Genomic DNA, 16,927 nt, shown 5'->3' on the forward strand with positions numbered 1-16,927 from the left:
ATTACCTTTTTATATTCCTACAATTGGACCAGCAGAAGGCTCAAGAATTGCAGAGCTGGGAGAGTTCCTTTAGGGGGAGTGCCCAGCTGCCTTACTTCAGCAGTGAATTATCCTTCTCTGAGTTAAATCTGTGTGGAGACGTGTTGCACCCTGCATGTACTATGTGTGCCTCTTGGACAATCATGGGAGGGGGCATTCCTAACTGACAGACTTGCATCTTAGAGAGATTCCAGCCCAGTTTTCATGCTGTAACTACTGAATTAAAATTGTAGCAGTTCTTTAAAATACTGAAATTCAGGTCCTTGTAGTCCTGGAAAAAAATCCCCAAACCTAAGTACTGGCAAAAGGTCCAAACTTCCAGCTGAATTTCAGCATGTGCAGTTGTTTAAACCAGCCTTCAGTGCACACAGCTGTGCCCAGATGGGGCTGCTTGCTTACCACTCTCTTCCAAGCAGCTTCCCGAGCCGTTTACGAAAGGATTTTGTTTTTTCTTCCTGTTAACTTCAGTGCCTTTAGAGTAAAGAAGGGGCGGCTGCAGTTCCAGGGCTTTGCATTCCTGGCTGAGCTCTGCTTGTGTTTGCATGCAGAGCCATCGTCTCCCCTCCAACTATTTTAATCATTTCAAAAGGGTGGGTCAGCAGGCATTTGGCAGGGACTCCTTTTCTATAGCTGAGGTGGAGTCAGCCAATGACCTGCAAGCCTGGAAAATTTTGCAGGGCAGTTCCACTGGACGGCTGTGCGGAGCTGTGCCATTTGAATTTCAGCACAGACACTCACTCACTGCGCTCCCCATTCCTGGCGTGTCTCCCAGTGCGGAGTTTAGCTGAGGCTCGGGCTCAGTTTTCCCTGCTCTCTCCCTGCACTGACAGCTTCTCCGGGTGAGCCAGGACTCCCGAGCCACCATGGAGGACACCACCTTGCAAATCATTGAGCCACCCACCGTTTCTGAGACCTCGGACGAGCAAGTGCCCGAGGAGCCCATCAAACCAGACCAGATCAACGGCGTGATGGTGCTGACCCTTCTGGACAAGATCATCGGAGCAGTGGATCAGATCCAACTGACCCAAACACAGCTGGAGGAGAGACAGCAAGAGATGGATAGCGCAGTGACCAGCATCCAGGGAGAGCTGACCAAGCTGACCAAGGCACACACCACCACCAGCAACACCGTCAACAAAATGCTGGAGAAGGTGCGCAAGGTGAGCGTCAACGTGAAAACGGTGCGGCAGAACCTGGAGAAGCAAGCCGGGCAGATCAAGAAGCTGGAGGCCAACGAAGCGGAGCTCCTGAAGCGCAGGAACTTCAAAGTCATGATCTACCAGGTCAGGAACTGTTTCATTATGTCTTTACATCCTGTTAGTGGGTGTTTTCTTTGCTGAGGGTCCTGTCACGCTGCATGTTCGGCCCAGCCCTCTCCCAAACTCCCCAGATTGTCTGGCAGTCCAAACTGAGGGGGGTCCCCGTCACCTTGTTCATGATTTTACATTTTCTGTGTGTCCTAAGGCAGAGTTGTCCCATTTAACAGGAATTTTAATGCAGATAGCGAGCAAGGCCCTGAGAACTCACTGCAATGGGTCAGAAGTATCAAAATAACCTGATTTTACTGCTTAACTCAACAAAGAGCAATAGTGCTCTGGGATCTGGAAAGGGGTGTTGTAAATCCATCTGCCAACGTCTCTTCTACCAAGAGACACCATGTGTATGGCTACGTGGAGACCGATGATATTTCAAATTTGTGACATGCATCTGGTAACAAGTGATAGTAACCCCAGCCTCAGGGTTAATCTGTCCAGCCAGGGCAGATAGAGCTGTCAAAGAAAATTCAACCCAGCCCCCTGAGCTTGGCAGTGCTCAGCACAGCCTTTGCTGAGGGCTTGTACAATTCCCATCTTCTTTATTTTGCATCCTGCAAGCCTTGAACCTCCTTCTTGTTTGGTCTCAATAACAGCTTTGGTTTGCTTGATGTTCACCCCCTGCACTAAGTGTTGGAATTTTCACTTAACATTAAACAAGGAGAGAGAGAGGAATGTGATTCTGTCAGGTTTCCTGCCTGGAGTTAGTTTTCCGCATCAGAGCAAACTCTTCTCTTGGGCCGGGGAGAAAAGTGAGCGAAACAGTTAATGCTACAGTTAAAAGCCTCTGGGTTAATAATAGCCAGCGCTAGGAACAAATGGAGAAGCTTCGAGTGCTGATCATGGGAAGAGAGAGAAACAGAATAAAAGGGAGAATGGTCCTTTCTGTGAGGTTTGAGGGCGAGTGGCTCATGACAGGCTCAGGGGTTGGTCACGTACAGGGCCTGTGGGATTTCTTGGTTCAGAGCTTGAGCATTTGTTGTTTTCATGGCTGAAAAGCTGAAATACTTGAGCCTGTTCAGATCATACAGGAAACACAATCAGTTACAGCCAGATATACATGTATGGCTTTATTACAAGCTCTTTGTATCAATCTATCCAAGGAAAAATAAAATAGAAGCAACAACCACTGCAAAATGAGAGGAGTAGAGGAAATTGTAACATTCCATGTCAGTTACGGAAATAGGTAGGAAGTTTGCAAGGTTCAAGGTCCTTGGGAAGCATCCCAAACATCTGCAGGTTAGTGTTTCATGGTTTGCTGCAGCTTATTGATATTGAGCAGAGTTTCTTTTTGAATATGAAAAAGCAATCCTGCTTCTAAAGGCTTGGGGCCTGTCCTTGCTGCTGTGGTGAGGGCAGAGCAGCCTCGGAAAGAGCTGTTTGACCAGGGGCTGTGCCAGGGATTTGAGGAATCATGGAAGCATTAGGGGAAGAAATTATTTGGGATTTGGTCGATGTGCTGGCACTTCCATGGGAGAGGAGCAGAGCCGCCCCAGCGGGAAAGGATGCAGCGCTGGGGTCCGCCCTGGGGTTAACTGAGCAATTCACGGCGCTTTCCTAACCGTGGCTACAGTTAAAACCAAATAATTACAGAGTAACTCTCATCTAATTCAGTGTTTCACTTCTCAGACCCCCACCTACCAAAGTGTCTGTTGGGTACATTACTGGTCGTGCAATTAATTCTGCTGCGCTGAGCACATTATTGCTCCTCTCTGACTCAGGGAAAGCTACTTTCCCAAGCTGGGGGTGACTTCTGTGTGTTTTCAGTTGCTGTGGCAAGAGGCCCAAAGATTTATTAGACTTTTCTTTTGGAGAACAAGAGATTAACTCATCCTTAGAGACGTTTGGGTGAGAGATCTGAGCAGAGCAAGAGTCCTGGTCTAATAAGGTTCAATATTGCACAGTTCTGCAGCTGAAAGAAATAAAAGAGGTAAAGATAAATGAGTTCTTTGCTGGTTCTTGATGTTTGATTATTTTCTCAGCACTGAGTCCTGGGGCTTCAGATATTGTGGAGGGATTATTTCAGGAGTGCAAATAAAACCTTTTGCACCTTGAAGGGAAGTCAGACTGCCTGTGAGAATTGTGTTTTGCTCACTGTAGATTAGGAGGAGATGAAAACCAAATTTTTATCAGGGAAAGTCTGACCTTTGGCATGATCCTGAGCATATCTGCTGGAGTGGTTTCAAAATCTGGGGGAGAAAGTGCAGGGCTGGATATCACTCCCATGTCCTGGCTGAGGGGAGGTATTGAGCAGGACATTTACAGGCATCACTCTCAGTCCCATCTGTGCTTGTGTTTTCTCACTTGCTTACCCTCTTTGAGCTGATTTTGCCAGGAGCTGGTTTGATTTCTCCGAGTTAAGAGTTTTTGTATAGGCTTAATGTAGGGAATTAGATAAATTGTTTAGAATAAAGCTCGAAAACAACGGAACCCCTCCAAACTGCCCCATCTCTCTCTTTTGAAAACTTGCCGAGCCAAAGCAGAGGTGATAGCTTTGACAGGCCACTGTGTATGCAGACGTTCAGTACAGAACTTACCTTCCTAAAAAGTCTGATGTCAGTGAGTGCCTGCACTCCTCAGCAGCCCCGGGAACAGAGCTCAGAGCTTCCTTTGTGCCTCTGTCCCAGGCTCCTGTCTTTCAGTAAAATCAGGACACCAAAAAATTCCGTGAGAGTGGTTGCTAATAAAAACAAACTAAAGTGACTTCATCCCAAATCTCCTGGTTTTAGGATCTTGAACGTGGGGCTGGTTACTGCAGTTCATGGTTAAATAATGGATGTCCTGTGCAAGCAGCTACTGCTCTGAAACCAGACTTTGTGCCGTGTTCAGCTGAAGAGTGGCACGTGGCAGTTTATGTAAGCTTGGCATTTTCCTCCAAACTGTTTTTGACAATTAAACTTATTCCTGCAAATGCCAAGGGCTGATTTTGTTACAACCGGACAAACCCCTGCAGCACTCGGCACGCACACGGAGTATTGAATTTCCAAAGTGTGCCGCTCCTTTATTTTGAGGCTCGTGTGGGCGCCGAGCTCTGGGAGCTCTGGCACGGGATGTGCAGTGTTTTTGTTGGGAAGAGCAGCTTTTGTCCGAGGGGTGTGGGTGAGTGCTCCCCACGCTGTCCTGTTGGGACACTCTCGTGGGTCTCATCTGCTCTTCAGGGGGCTTTGGTGGCTGCTCTGAGCTGTGTCAGATGGGAGTTTCCATGGGAAGGGCTGTGCTGTTGGGAGAGCAGGGTGGGACCTGGATCCCAGCCATGCAGTGTTGGGTGGGTAGGGCTGGGCAAGGAAATATAAATAGCCCAGCCTGGCTTTGTGCTGGCGTGAGCCTTATACGGACGGGAGACTGTACATCGAGAGAAGGAGGGGGAGATTTCCAACCCACACATTAATGTGACAGATTCAGAGAGCAGACCTGAACTGCCTCAGTTTTGGGTCTCTGCGCCTCAAAAGAGAGTGGAAAAAGACATGAGCTTAGGGAGATGAGGAGAAGCACAGGGCAGGGACCCCAGGGCATACAAACCCTCTGCCCACAGGCTACAGCCTTTCTGCACTGCCCAAACAGAATGGCAGCTGCCCTGAGCTATGGTTTTGTTTCAAATTAATCATTCAGAAACTCATTCATGATGAGTTTAATGGCAGTGGAACATTGACAAGAGCCAGCAAGATCTGCAGCCCTGAGGGACAGCCTGGATGGGTGACGTGCCTGCAGCTCAGTGCAGCTTGCCCAGCTACCAGCATTGAAAAGTAAATAGGAATTTCCAAAGCAATTTTGGTGACAGCACTGGGATAGTCACAGGCACCAGGTACCCAAGGGGTGCTTTTCCTGCAAGACCAGCTGGCTCCACGTGGCTCAGAGCTCTCTGTGCTGGAACATCCATCCCTCTTCACAGTGGGTCACAGCAGGGATTTGCATTGCAGCAGCCACTGTTTTTATTTTCTGATAATACTTTAAAATAAAAAGTGGGTTTCCCTTTCACTGCAAATCCAGTCTAAAGCAGCTCCTGTCAGTGCTGCTTCCATTGCAGGGGGACCACATGAATATCCTGATGTATAAAAATCTTGCATATTCTCTGCATATTATGGAAATATAAGAGTTTCAAGATAATAATTCAGAGGAGACCAAGCCTTAAAAAAAGTCAGGATGTTAATAGCTCTGACTCTTAGGATTTCTTTTCATGCAGATTACTAGTCTACCAGTAGACAACTCTGGAGCATGGATTTCTCTGTTGCATTCTAGTATCAACTGCATTAATATTTCATTGCTCAGCTATTATTTATAAGCAGTTGGTGCCAGAGCTGTTTGCTTTGCTAAAATCCTTTCACCGTTTTAGTTTCAGGCTGAGCTGTGCAGCCATAAATTGTCTCAGAGCAAAGGGCCAGAGACTCCCCAGCCATTGGGATAGGGTTAGATTGGATGAGTAGTGGCTCATGAAAACAAACCCAAGGTAATATCCCTCCTATCACACATTCCTCCTTCAGGCCTCTCATGTGCACAACCCAGGAGGCACAGCAATGACTTATAAACTATTCAGCAACAGGCTTAGCCCTCTTTTATCCCATGTGGGATTGTCCTCTTGATTCTGCAAGATCTCCTACAACTTACAGGGCACCTGAAGAATTGGGGGTCCACTGTCCAGCTGTGAGGTAGACAAAGAGCAGAAACAAAATGTGCAATATCGGTAAAGGAAAATCAAATATTTAGAATAAAAAGTCTCAGGATGTTCAGTCTTCAGTTTTATGTGAGGATGCAAGTGTCAGTGGCTGCAAACGATCTGTAATACAAACCCTGTCTTTGCTGCTTTGCTGTTCAGGAGCAGCTCTGGAACCATCAATCAGCTCAGACAGATTTTATCCGGGAGGAGTAGATCTGAGAGCAAAGACAGTGGTACAAACAGACTGATAATAGCATCAAAAAAATTTAACGCTGTCAGAGGGGGAAAAAGCTCCTTTTCACTCTCAATCTATTTACTTCTCTGTTTTCTACAGCTCTCTCTCTCTTCTGACTCACTAAAGGCAAAGCATTTTTCCAAGCACAGCCTCCTCCTCTCCCCATCCTCCCTCCCCTCGCTTTGCACCAGCTCTGGTGCCTGTCCCAGGTGGCTGTTTCTCACAGCTCATGAAGCAGATCCAGTTTTTCAGACACAGCTTCCAGGACACAGGGGAACTGGATGTGCCTGACAGAAAGAAGTGCCAGGCAGATTGTACAACACCCAGAATTATAGAGGCTGAGAGGACTCTGCTAGTCAGGGAGATGCTACTAGAGAATGAACTATTTAGCTCTCTAACATCTCTAACATCTCTCTAATCCCAATCCAATTTGCTTTCTCCCCTCATATTTTAGATCTTTTTATCTCATCAGTATTCCTTGGTGACTTCTTACTGCAGGAAACAAAAGTCTCGTCTCTAAGGCTTGAGGCTTCTTTTTTCATGGACCTCTTGGCACTATTGGACACAAACTTTGTCCAGTCCTTGGAACCCAGAGTCCAGGCCATGCCTGACTTTGCTGTGTCACTGGGTGCAGAAATCTGGGAGCTGCTGGGAATTATCTGGCGCTGGTTTAGGGTAAGGTCAGTACGTGACAAAACCAGCGGATAGAGTTCTGGAGTTGCACCCGCCTGCTTCAATCTCTGCAGTCTCTGCACTTGAATCAATAAACACAGGGGTTTAAAATCACCACCTTTTTTTTCATGATCTTACAAGCAAACTTTGAGTTCAGCTATACCACAGCAAAGGGAGACATGTCCCCAACAGGTGACACTGAATCCCTGTGATCGTGAGCAGAGTCTGGCCCTGTGGCAGTGGCAGTGGGAATGTGCCCGAACCCACAGAAGGGATTCTGTGTCTCCTGGAGCCTTCTGAATCAGAGACGCACACTCTTCCATCTCAGATCCTTGCTGACTCTCTTTTCTGTCAAATTCTGCTTCCTGGCTTCTCCCTTTTCTAAACCATACCCCTGTGCCTTTTCTCTCTGCCTGTTCTCTGTGCTAACCCGGATCACTGTTGTTCTTAATCAGATTCCCGGAAGGAACAGGTAAGTGTTTCCACTGTGCTTCCTTTCCCCGGCCATTGAAATGCAGTTTTCCTCATCTTAGCCCGAGAAGATGCCACGGGTATGCCTTGAGTCTTCGCCAGGGACTGCCCTCTGAGCCCACCCCGTGGAGACAGGCCCAGGGCAGCAGAAGACACGCGAGGAGGCAGCAGTTTAGGGTCTCGTCAGCGGCACCCCCCGAAGATCACTCTGAACCTCTTCTGAAGCTCTGGGAGCTGCTGATTCCGAGCCTTTGCTTCTTTCTCTGCTTGGAGCTGCCTCGGGCTCTCAGAGCTCCAGGGCTGATCCTGCTGCTGACTAATGTGCTTGCTGCATGAGCGTGGGTGTGAGGAGCTGGGATTTTCCCCCGGGCGGTCTGGGAGGGAGAAGCTGCTGGGTGGCGCATGAAGGGCAAGTGGCCAGGGGCAGTTGGCTCTGCTGGCATCTGCTGTGCCTGGGCAAATCCCACCTGTTCTTTGAGCTGCCATTTCTCCCTGTGAAACACAGCCCTGGAACACCCACCTCCTCAGGCTTCTTGTGAGCGATAGTTTGTGATTGTGATATGGTTTGGAGTTGTTGTTTTAAACAGGTAAAACAGGCAGAGAGCACAAACGGTGACATAAACTTCCAATGCCTCAGGCAGCCCCTGCAGCATCTCCCATTTCTGTCTGGCCGCAGCCCCTCGTGCTGCTTGCTCAGAGTCAGGTCCTCCACACACTGACTTTAACATTTTGGCCACAAGGCCAGAGTGGCCTGTTACCTTCCTGTCATTGTGCAGCTGCTGGACAAAACACCCCAAGCTCCAGCTGCCCTTTGGGGATCAATGTGTGCAGCACTGTCCAGTGGGAATGGCCACTTGGGTGGACAGGACTATTCCAAGAGCCAGGAGAGGGTGAACCAAGTCCAGGAATTGTGATCTCTGGGCAAAGCTGCCAGGGAAAATGAATCCTTTTCAGGGAGAATGTCAGATGTAAGAAAAGCCTTTTTTTTTTTTTTTTTCTTTGAGGTTTAGCAATAAAAGTAAAAAAATCTAGCAATCTAATAATTTCAGTCTCCACAGAAAAGGTCTGTTCCTCCAAGGCTCTGGAGAGAAAAGCACAGTCCCCTCTGTGCAAGACACTCCTGAACCCTGCTATGTTCAGGGTGCTTCTCAGGCACGCTGTTGTTACTCAGGAATAGCTGAATCCTCCTTCCCATGACACTGTTGGAATGTCAGTACAAAACAGTGTCCTCTGGGGCCTGGCACAGCAGAGCAGTTATCATGGAAACGGGAGAGCAGAACTTGTTCTCCTCTGGCACAGTTTGATCTGACCTGGAGGGCTGTTTGCTGCCCAGGCTCCTCCTAATCCTCCCCCAGCCTCCCGAGGCCAGGGCCAGGCTGTGCTGCCCGGGGCGGACACAGGGAGGGCTGGGGTGCAGGAGGGGCTACCCAGCCTTGGGATCAGCCCGATTTGCTCATAGTGGAGCCCAGAAATGTCAGCTGGTCATTTTCTGCATGTTATGGCTGCAAACATCAACCAAACTCTCTGTGTTGTTGCAGTTTTGTAAAAATAACGGAGTGAAATGAATTGCAGATGTGATTTGCATGTGCATGTGAGAACCTTCCATTAAAACCTTCCAACTGGAGAACAGAGTGGCTGGGAGTGCTGGGACTCTGTTTCTTACACACTGACTGGGAATGCAGCTCAGCTCTGTGCCTCCTTGGCCTTTTATAAGCCAGGGGAAGTGTTTACGTGTGTTGTAGCAACCAGGCGGGTGTCCATGGCCGTGGGCCTGAGTGACTCACTGCCAGGGAACTCGAAAACAATGTCAGATAAAAGCCCACTCAGGGAAGCCGAGGAGAAACTGCTGAGGATCCGACAGCTCGGGATTGTTTGAAGTAGGAGGACACAGAGCAGCTGGCAGCCAGCTGCCCATGGGGCTGCCTGTGGGCACTGGGGCCCCTCTGGGTGCCCACAAAGTCCACAGATGGACTGGCCCAGTGCCAGGGAGCTTCCCAAAGCACAGCTCATCCCGGGAAGTCTGTGTGGCAGGGACAATGCAGGCTTCCTGCCCCTGTCCTGCTGCTGGGTGCAGCTCTGCACTGTACACAGAGCAGGGCCACAGTTTGCTGCTGCTGGGACCAAAATCCTCTGAAAAGTGTTTACCCACTTGTGCCAGCTGGATCCAAGCAGAGAGGACAGAACTGGTTTGCTTCTGCTGATTGGGAGCCAGGTTTTGAACACCCCAACAGGCAGGGATGCCAGACCCAGGATTTTGGACTCGCCCACTTCAGGATCAGTGTTTTCCAAGTAAAAATAGAATGCTTGGTGTTAAAAATGTGGCTCAGCTGGATGAGTCATGAGTGAAATTAAGTGCAGAGAGCATAGTGCCGTGCTCGGACGGAGCAGGGATTTGTGCAGCAGCCAGCCTGGGATGGTTCTTGATTGTTCCAGTCACGTCCCATTATGCTCCATGCCTGTGTCTGCAGGCATGTCCTGCTCACACCAGGCAGTTCCCCTTCTCCTTCCCCACTGGAGAAACCTCCTGGGTTGGGAGGAGGAGAGTCTTGGTGGCTTTTGGGCAGTGCCTGGGTGCAGGGGTGCAGGTACATGCACGGGATGCTCAGCAGAACATGCTGGTCCCCATTAAGATGTGCCAGAGCTGAGGATGTTCTTGCACCTGCTGTGCTGTGCCTGAACCCACAGGAATGCTCCCTGAATATAGGTGAGCTTGGACTCTGGGGAATTCCTCCTACTTGGGCCAGCTAAAGTTCTGGAAGCACAAGAGCATGTGGAGAAACTTTTGTGAGCAGTGAAAAGCCAGCTCCATGGAGCACTGGGCTCAGTGAGGTTGGCACAGGCTGCAGTGGCTGTGGTAAAAGCACAGAGCCTGCTGGAGCAGAGCTTTCATTCTGCTGAAAACCCTCCAGTGGTCCCCCAGCTGGTTATATCCTGGTCAGATCAGCAATCAGAGAGGAAGAGGTGGGCTGAGGGTGGGAAATGCAGGAATTATACCATGCCTAGGAGAGAGAGAGGCTGGGAGCAAGACATGAAGGGTTTCCCAAACACAGCTGGAGAAAAGCTCTTGGAAAGAGTCCCAAGGGGAGGCTGGGATCCTCACTGCTAGAAGGGCTGTGCTCCCTGTGTGCCTCTGGGTCTGATCCATGAGGTGCCTCCTGACAGAGGCACCAGCAGAGCTGTGAGTGCTGCGGGGCTGGGGTTGGGCTGTGGGGATGGAGCAGGGCCAGCAGAGTGGGAGAAGTCCTGAATGCAGCCCGTGGGATCAGAGCTGGGCAGCTGTTGCTCTCCCTGGGAAGTGCAGGATTAGGGGAGAGTTGCAGGCACCCCAAGAGGGGTTGCTCCCGCTGTCCCATGTCTCCAAAGTTGCTGCTGGCCATGTCTTTGTGGCTGTGAGGGAAGAGCTGCAGGATGCTGCTGAGGCTGTATGGGAGCATTGCTGGTGCAGCCCATGCCATCACATCAGAAAATTCAGTCAAGAGCTGGATATACTGATGTAGCACAGGAAAGATTGTTATTTATCTGACAGACTGGAGTTTTTGAGGTGGTGTTTCTTTCTGCAAACACACATTCTGGAGCTCACAAGGTGCTGATAGGATCAGGGTTTGCAGGATATGGCCCATTTCCAGGGAAAGCCCTGCCAGGCGAGAGGGGGATGCCTTTGTTCTGGCTCATTGTGTTGCCTCAGAGGGAAGGAAGTGGCTGGAGTTCCTGATGTTCTGCTGGCTGGGCAGGGTCCCTGGAATTATCTGGGATTGCTCTGGCAGGTGTTGTTGTGGAGAACAGGATCCCTGCCTTCCCCATGGTGTGGGTTTGCCCTGGACTGACCTGGCCCCCTGGAGAACATGTGTATTGTTTTCTGCTGAAGTGGCTCATCAAATGAAGAAAACACATGTTGGCCACTTCACCTTAATCTCCACAAAGTATATGAGACCTGACCGGTTATCTGGAGGGTGAAGAACTTCATCCAGCACAGTTCTCTGTTCTGAAGAAAACCCAGAATGAAAGCTCTGCTCCAGCAGGCTCTGTGCTTTCACCACAGCCACTGCAGCCTGTGCCATCCTCACTGAGCCCAGTGCTCCATGGAGCTGGCTTTTCACTGCTCACAAAAGTTTCTCCACATGCCCTTGTACTTCCAAAACTTCAGCTGGCCCAAGGAACAGTTCCTGTGCTTGGGAAAAAATGAGAAAGCAGCTGAGAGCATCTGGATTTCACGCAGGTGCAGCTGTGCTGGAGTCACGTATTTGGTGAATTGTGTCACTTCTCCAGAGGTGCAAGGGAAGACAGGGCTGAGGACAGCGCAGAGGGCTGGGGGCAGCACCCATGTCTGCAGGGAGGGCATCTCCTCCAGCCTGTGTCCAGGAGCTCAGGCCAGAGCCACGGAGTGGCAGTGACCTTGGTCAGGCAGGGCAGTGGCGTGCAGTGGGACAGTGCTCAGGGTGAGGGCGTGCACACACGCTGTCCCTTCCGGCGCTGAGCAGGGACCGGGACATTCTGTCCCACCACAGCACCAGGAACACCCCTCCCCATGCCTAAGGGAAGGACCATCCCCCGTGTCCTGGCTCTTGGCACCTGTGCAGCTCCTCTGTGCACGGCTGCAGTGGAGCAGTGCCACAGCAAAGTCACCCTCCTGGGTCCCAGGGCACCTCCCCAAGCTGGGGCAGGCAAATCGCTGCTGGTGTTCCATGGTTTGCCATGCACTTCAAGCACTTGGGGTACCCCAGGGACTGCCCTTGCCTTCCCTGGGCCTGGTTCCTGCCAGTGCAGGACGGGAATCACATCCTTGCTCTGTTCTGCTGCTGCCTGCGCCAGGGCTCAGAATGGCACCTGGCTGTCCTGCTGCCCAGGCTCTTCTCCAAACCTCAGCCCAGCAGCTCCACATTGCCCTTTGGCTGCTGCTGGATTTCTGACAGGCTGGTCCTGGCAGCTCCCACCTCTCCCACCCAGCTCTGTAGATTAAAAGTGCTTGGGCAATAAATGTCTGAGCGTGAGCTGCAGCCCTGCAGCTGTGATGGGCTATTTCCAGCCTGTCCTGGGAACAGAGAGGTGAATCACTGCAGCAGCGACGCATGCTATGTGCTGCTCAGATGAAAACCAATCCCACTCCAGACTTGTGCCCCTCTCCCAGGAACATGCTTGTCCTCTGCCACTGGGATCAGGAACTTGGCTGGCTCAGGCTCGTGGAGAAGCTGAATGAATCCCGCCCTGTCCCAAGTAGAGCTGTGTCTCCGTGCAGACCAGGCTGTGTGAGTTGGGACCACTGTCTCCACCATCTCCAGATATGGACTCGGGCAAATTCTCTAACTTATTCCCCAGTGGAGAAATAGGAAAAACAGGGTAGCCTGCTGCATCCCAAGAGATGTCCCAGCCCCACATCTGGATCCTGAGGCCTTGGGAAAGTCTGAGTGCAGCCTGGGGGCAGCCAGGACAGAGTGAGCACGCTGGTGCTGTGGCCAGACTCAGCTCTGGCTGTGCCTCTGCAGCCTTGTGCTGTGCTCGGGGCTGCAGCTGGACCTGGCCAGGCTGGAGACCTGAAAACCACTGTCCTGGTGGTCCACATGTTACTGGAATGAGGGGCTGTGATGGCCAGGTCCGGGATAAAGATGAAACTGGAGGGCACAGGACTGTGACAAGGGCAGAGGAAGAAGGGAAAAGGCTCCAGTTGCAGTGCTGGGCTGCCTTTCTCGTACTTCTGGCATCACAGATGAGTTTGGAGCCGGCTGAGGGTGAGCAGAGCTGGTGCCTGAGTTTTGGTACGGGAGAGTCCTAAGCAGATCCTCTTCACAATAACTTATCAGCTGAAGCAAGGGAGGATGAGCCCAAGGTGTGTTTAGCGGGGTGGAGGCTGATGTCTCTGTGGCCCCGTGAGAGGGAGGACGGGCTGGCTCCAGGGTTGCCGGTGTCTGTGTGTCTCACTGGCTCCGCTCTGTGTCTTGCAGGATGAAGTGAAGCTCCCATCTAAACTGAGCATCAGCAAGTCCCTCAAGGAAGGTGAAAAGCTGGAGAAGGAAGGTGAGGGTGAGGAGGTCCCTGTGGGTGAGGACCATGCGGAGGAGGACCACATCCAGCTCTCCTCGGATGAGGAGGTGGAGATTGAAGAGATTATTGAAGAGTCACGGGCAGAACGCATCAAAAGGAGCGGCATGAAAAGGGTGGATGACTTTAAGAAGGCATTCTCAAAGGAGAAGATGGAAAAGACTAAGCTAAAGACCAAGGAAAACCTGGAGAAGACACGTCACAACTTGGAGAAGACCCGCCACAACCTGGAGAAGAGGATGAACAAACTGGGCACTAAAATTGTGACTAACGAAAGGAGGGAGAAGATGAAGAGCTCTCGGGACAAACTGAGGAAGTCTTTCACCCCTGACCACACCATCTACGCCAGGTCCAAGACAGCTGTCTACAAAGTGCCACCCTTCACTTTCCATGTCAAGAAAATAAGAGAGGGTGAGGTGGAGGTGAAAGCAACAGAGCTGGTGGAGGTTGGTGGAGAGGAAGGAGAAAATTCAGATCTGATGCGTGGGGAAAGCCCTGACATGCACACCCTGCTGGAGATCACGGAGGAGACTGACGCGGTACTGGTGGACAAGAGTGACAGCGAGTAGGACGGGCTGCAGAGCACAAGGGTTGTGGATGACAGCTGAACACAGTATCACTCACACTTCGAGCTCTCCCTGCCCTGGAGCCCCAGGGAAGTGTACACGATGCATCTTTCTTACCCTGCAGAGCCAACGCCAATCCCCTGCCTGCTTGTACAAGGTGTATTTTATATTTTAGTTTTAGCACATAAACATTAAGAACACGGAACTGTTTTTCTTACACTACTAAATCACCCTCGGAGACCATTCCTGCTGCAGCCTTCCTGCCCCACACCTGAAGATGTGCTTTGAGTGACAGGGCCCTGACCCAGCTGGAGAGTGCTGATCCCAAGAAGCTGTACAGCTGAAAGTTCAAGAGACCTCCATAAGAAAAACTCGGTGTCAAGAAAGCTTCCTGCAAACAATCCACCAGCCCACAGCACCCAGCCCCTGCGCCAGGCTGTGCAGCTGCCCTGCAGGCAAGAAGACTCCCAGCACCAACCCGGCTGCTCCTTCGGGGGACCAGAGGAACTGGGATGCAGCCGGTGCACGGGAGGGAAGAGCTGAGCAAACGCTGTTGTTGGGCAGCACACGGCAAAGCTGAGCTGGCGTGGGGCATGTGGGGCTGCTCCTCTCTGCCCTCCCAAGGACTGGGTGACCTTTGCACGAAGCCACCCTGCAGCAGGGCCTGCCGTGGGTGCCTGTGGGGTGTCACAGAGCTGGGGTGCACTGCTCCTCCCTGCTGTGCCCCAGCGGAACAGCACAAGCTGCAGGCTCCCCACACGGATCTGCCACAGACCCAGGGTCCATGGCGAGTCCCAGGGGCAGGGAGCAGCATGGAGGTGGGGTGCTGGATCTGCTCCCTCCACACCCACAGAGGTGGTGGCAGCAGGCAGTGGGGTCCACGCTTGCTGCCCTGGGAGAGGGGGACACCCAGGCAGCGATGCTGGAGCAGCTGCCCCAGCTAGGGACTTGTTTCCAGAGGGATGTGGGACACACTGCTGCCGTGTGAGGCTCTAGACAATCAGAAAGAGGCCTTGACACCTGTTTAGCACCAGACCTTGAGCATTTCTGAGCGTCTGCTTTCTGCAGGAGTCCTGGCACAGCTCAGGGTCATGCCCATGCCCATGTCCTGTGCTTTCCTCCATGTCCTGCTTTCTGCAGCTTCACTCCATGCCCTGAGTGAGGCAGCACGAAGGCAGCACACGGTGCCTTGGGGGCTCTGCCTGGCTCAGCCCAGCTTGGCTCTCACATACTCAGCTCCCCCTGCAAACCCCAGCCCTGCATCCCCCATCCTGCTCCCCCAGCACGAGCCTGCTGCCGTTCACATAACCCAATATATAAACTTGCTTTACCTTTAAGAATTATTTTCCTTCAAATTGTCCAGTGCTGTCCCGGCCTCGGGGTCCTGCCACAGCTTCCCTCCCCACAGAAGGTGTGACCGGTGGGTTCCGTGTGCTGGCTGCAGGCAGCCCTGAGACACCGGTGGCCCCGAGGCTCCCGGTGTGGGGAGGCACCGGGCACCGGCTCTTGGCTGCTGGTGGTTCCCAGCCCCGTGTGGGTCCCAGCCCGCAGCTCACCTGCCCTCAGGGAGTCCCTGCGGGCCCACAGGCAGTTTTCACGTGGGTTTTCTCTTTGCTGCGGGGCCGGGACAGCAGCCCGGGTGATCCTCGCCTGGCCCTGGCTGTGCCCAGGCAGCAGCGCAGCAATAAAGTCTCTTTTGTAAACCACCAGTGTGCGGCCTGTCCGTGGCACCGGGCGCTGGGGAGGGGCTGCCACGCAGGGATCCATCCCCACAGCCCTGTGTGGGGACACTCAGAGCCCACAGGGACCGATCCCCACAGGGATCCATCCCCACAGCCCTAGGGGCTGATCCCCACAGCCCCACAGGGACCCATCCCCACAGCCCTGCGTGGGGACACTCAGAGCCCACAGGGACCGATCCCCACAGCCCCACAGGGACCCATCCCCACAGCCCTGCGTGGGGACACTCAGGGCCCACAGGGATCCATCCCCACAGCCCCACAGGGACCCATCCCCACAGCCCCACAGGGATCCATCCCCACAGCCCCACAGGGATCCATCCCCACAGCCCCACAGGGACCCATCCCCACAGGGACCCATCCCCACAGCCCTGCGTGGGGACACTCAGAGCCCACAGGGACCGATCCCCACAGCCCTGCGTGGGGACACTCAGAGCCCACAGGGACCCATGCCCACAGCCCCACAGGGACCCATGCCCACAGCCCCACAGGGACCCATCCCCACAGCCCTGCGTGGGGACACTCAGAGCCCACAGGGATCCATCCCCACAGCCCCACAGGGATCCATCCCCACAGGGATCCATCCCCACAGCCCCACAGGGATCCATCCCCACAGGGATCCATCCCCACAGGGATCCATTCCCTACAGCCCCACAGGGATCCATCCCCACAGCTGTGTGTGGGACTGACACTCAGAGCCCACAGGGATCCATCCCCACAGCCCCACAGGGATCCATCCCCACAGGGATCCATCCCCACAGGGATCCATTCCCTACAGCCCCACAGGGATCCATCCCCACAGCCCCACAGGGACCCATCCCCACAGCCCCAAAGGGATCCATCCCCACAGCCCCACAGGGATCCATCCCCACAGCCCCACGGGGATCCATCCCCGTTCGCCTCACGGGGTCGATCCCCCTTTCCCCACGCGGGGGCGCTGCTCCCAGCACGGCGCGGCCCCTTTAAGAGGCTGCGGCGGCGGCGGCGGCGACCGCGTGACGTCACGGCGCTGCCCGGAACTCAGCTGGGTTTCCCGCACGGCTGTTCCCGGCAGCCGCCCCCCCCCCCGACCCCGTGCACCGCCTCTGCCTAGCGAAGCCCCGCGGCGGGAGGCGGTGCCATCCGGGAATAGCCGGGGGGGCAGCCCCCTCTCAGTGCGGCGTGACGCACCACGTAACGACCGCGCTGATTGGCTGTCGGAGGCCTAC

General features: G+C 53.1%; 1 protein-coding gene across 1 annotated transcript; it reads left to right on the plus strand.

Moving 5' to 3' along the window:
• Positions 1–510: 510 nt before the first annotated feature.
• Positions 511–15,686, plus strand: CAVIN1 (caveolae associated protein 1). The gene is made up of 2 exons (XM_030256037.4): positions 511–1,322; positions 13,318–15,686. The coding sequence occupies exons 1-2, from the start codon at positions 903–905 to the stop codon at positions 13,981–13,983; spliced, it is 1,086 nt and encodes a 361-aa protein (XP_030111897.2). The 5' UTR covers positions 511–902; the 3' UTR covers positions 13,984–15,686.
• The last annotated feature ends 1,241 nt before the right edge of the window (positions 15,687–16,927 follow it).

This window comes from Taeniopygia guttata, chromosome 27 (genome assembly GCF_048771995.1).
Source record: "Taeniopygia guttata chromosome 27, bTaeGut7.mat, whole genome shotgun sequence".
Lineage (NCBI taxonomy): Eukaryota > Metazoa > Chordata > Aves > Passeriformes > Estrildidae > Taeniopygia > Taeniopygia guttata.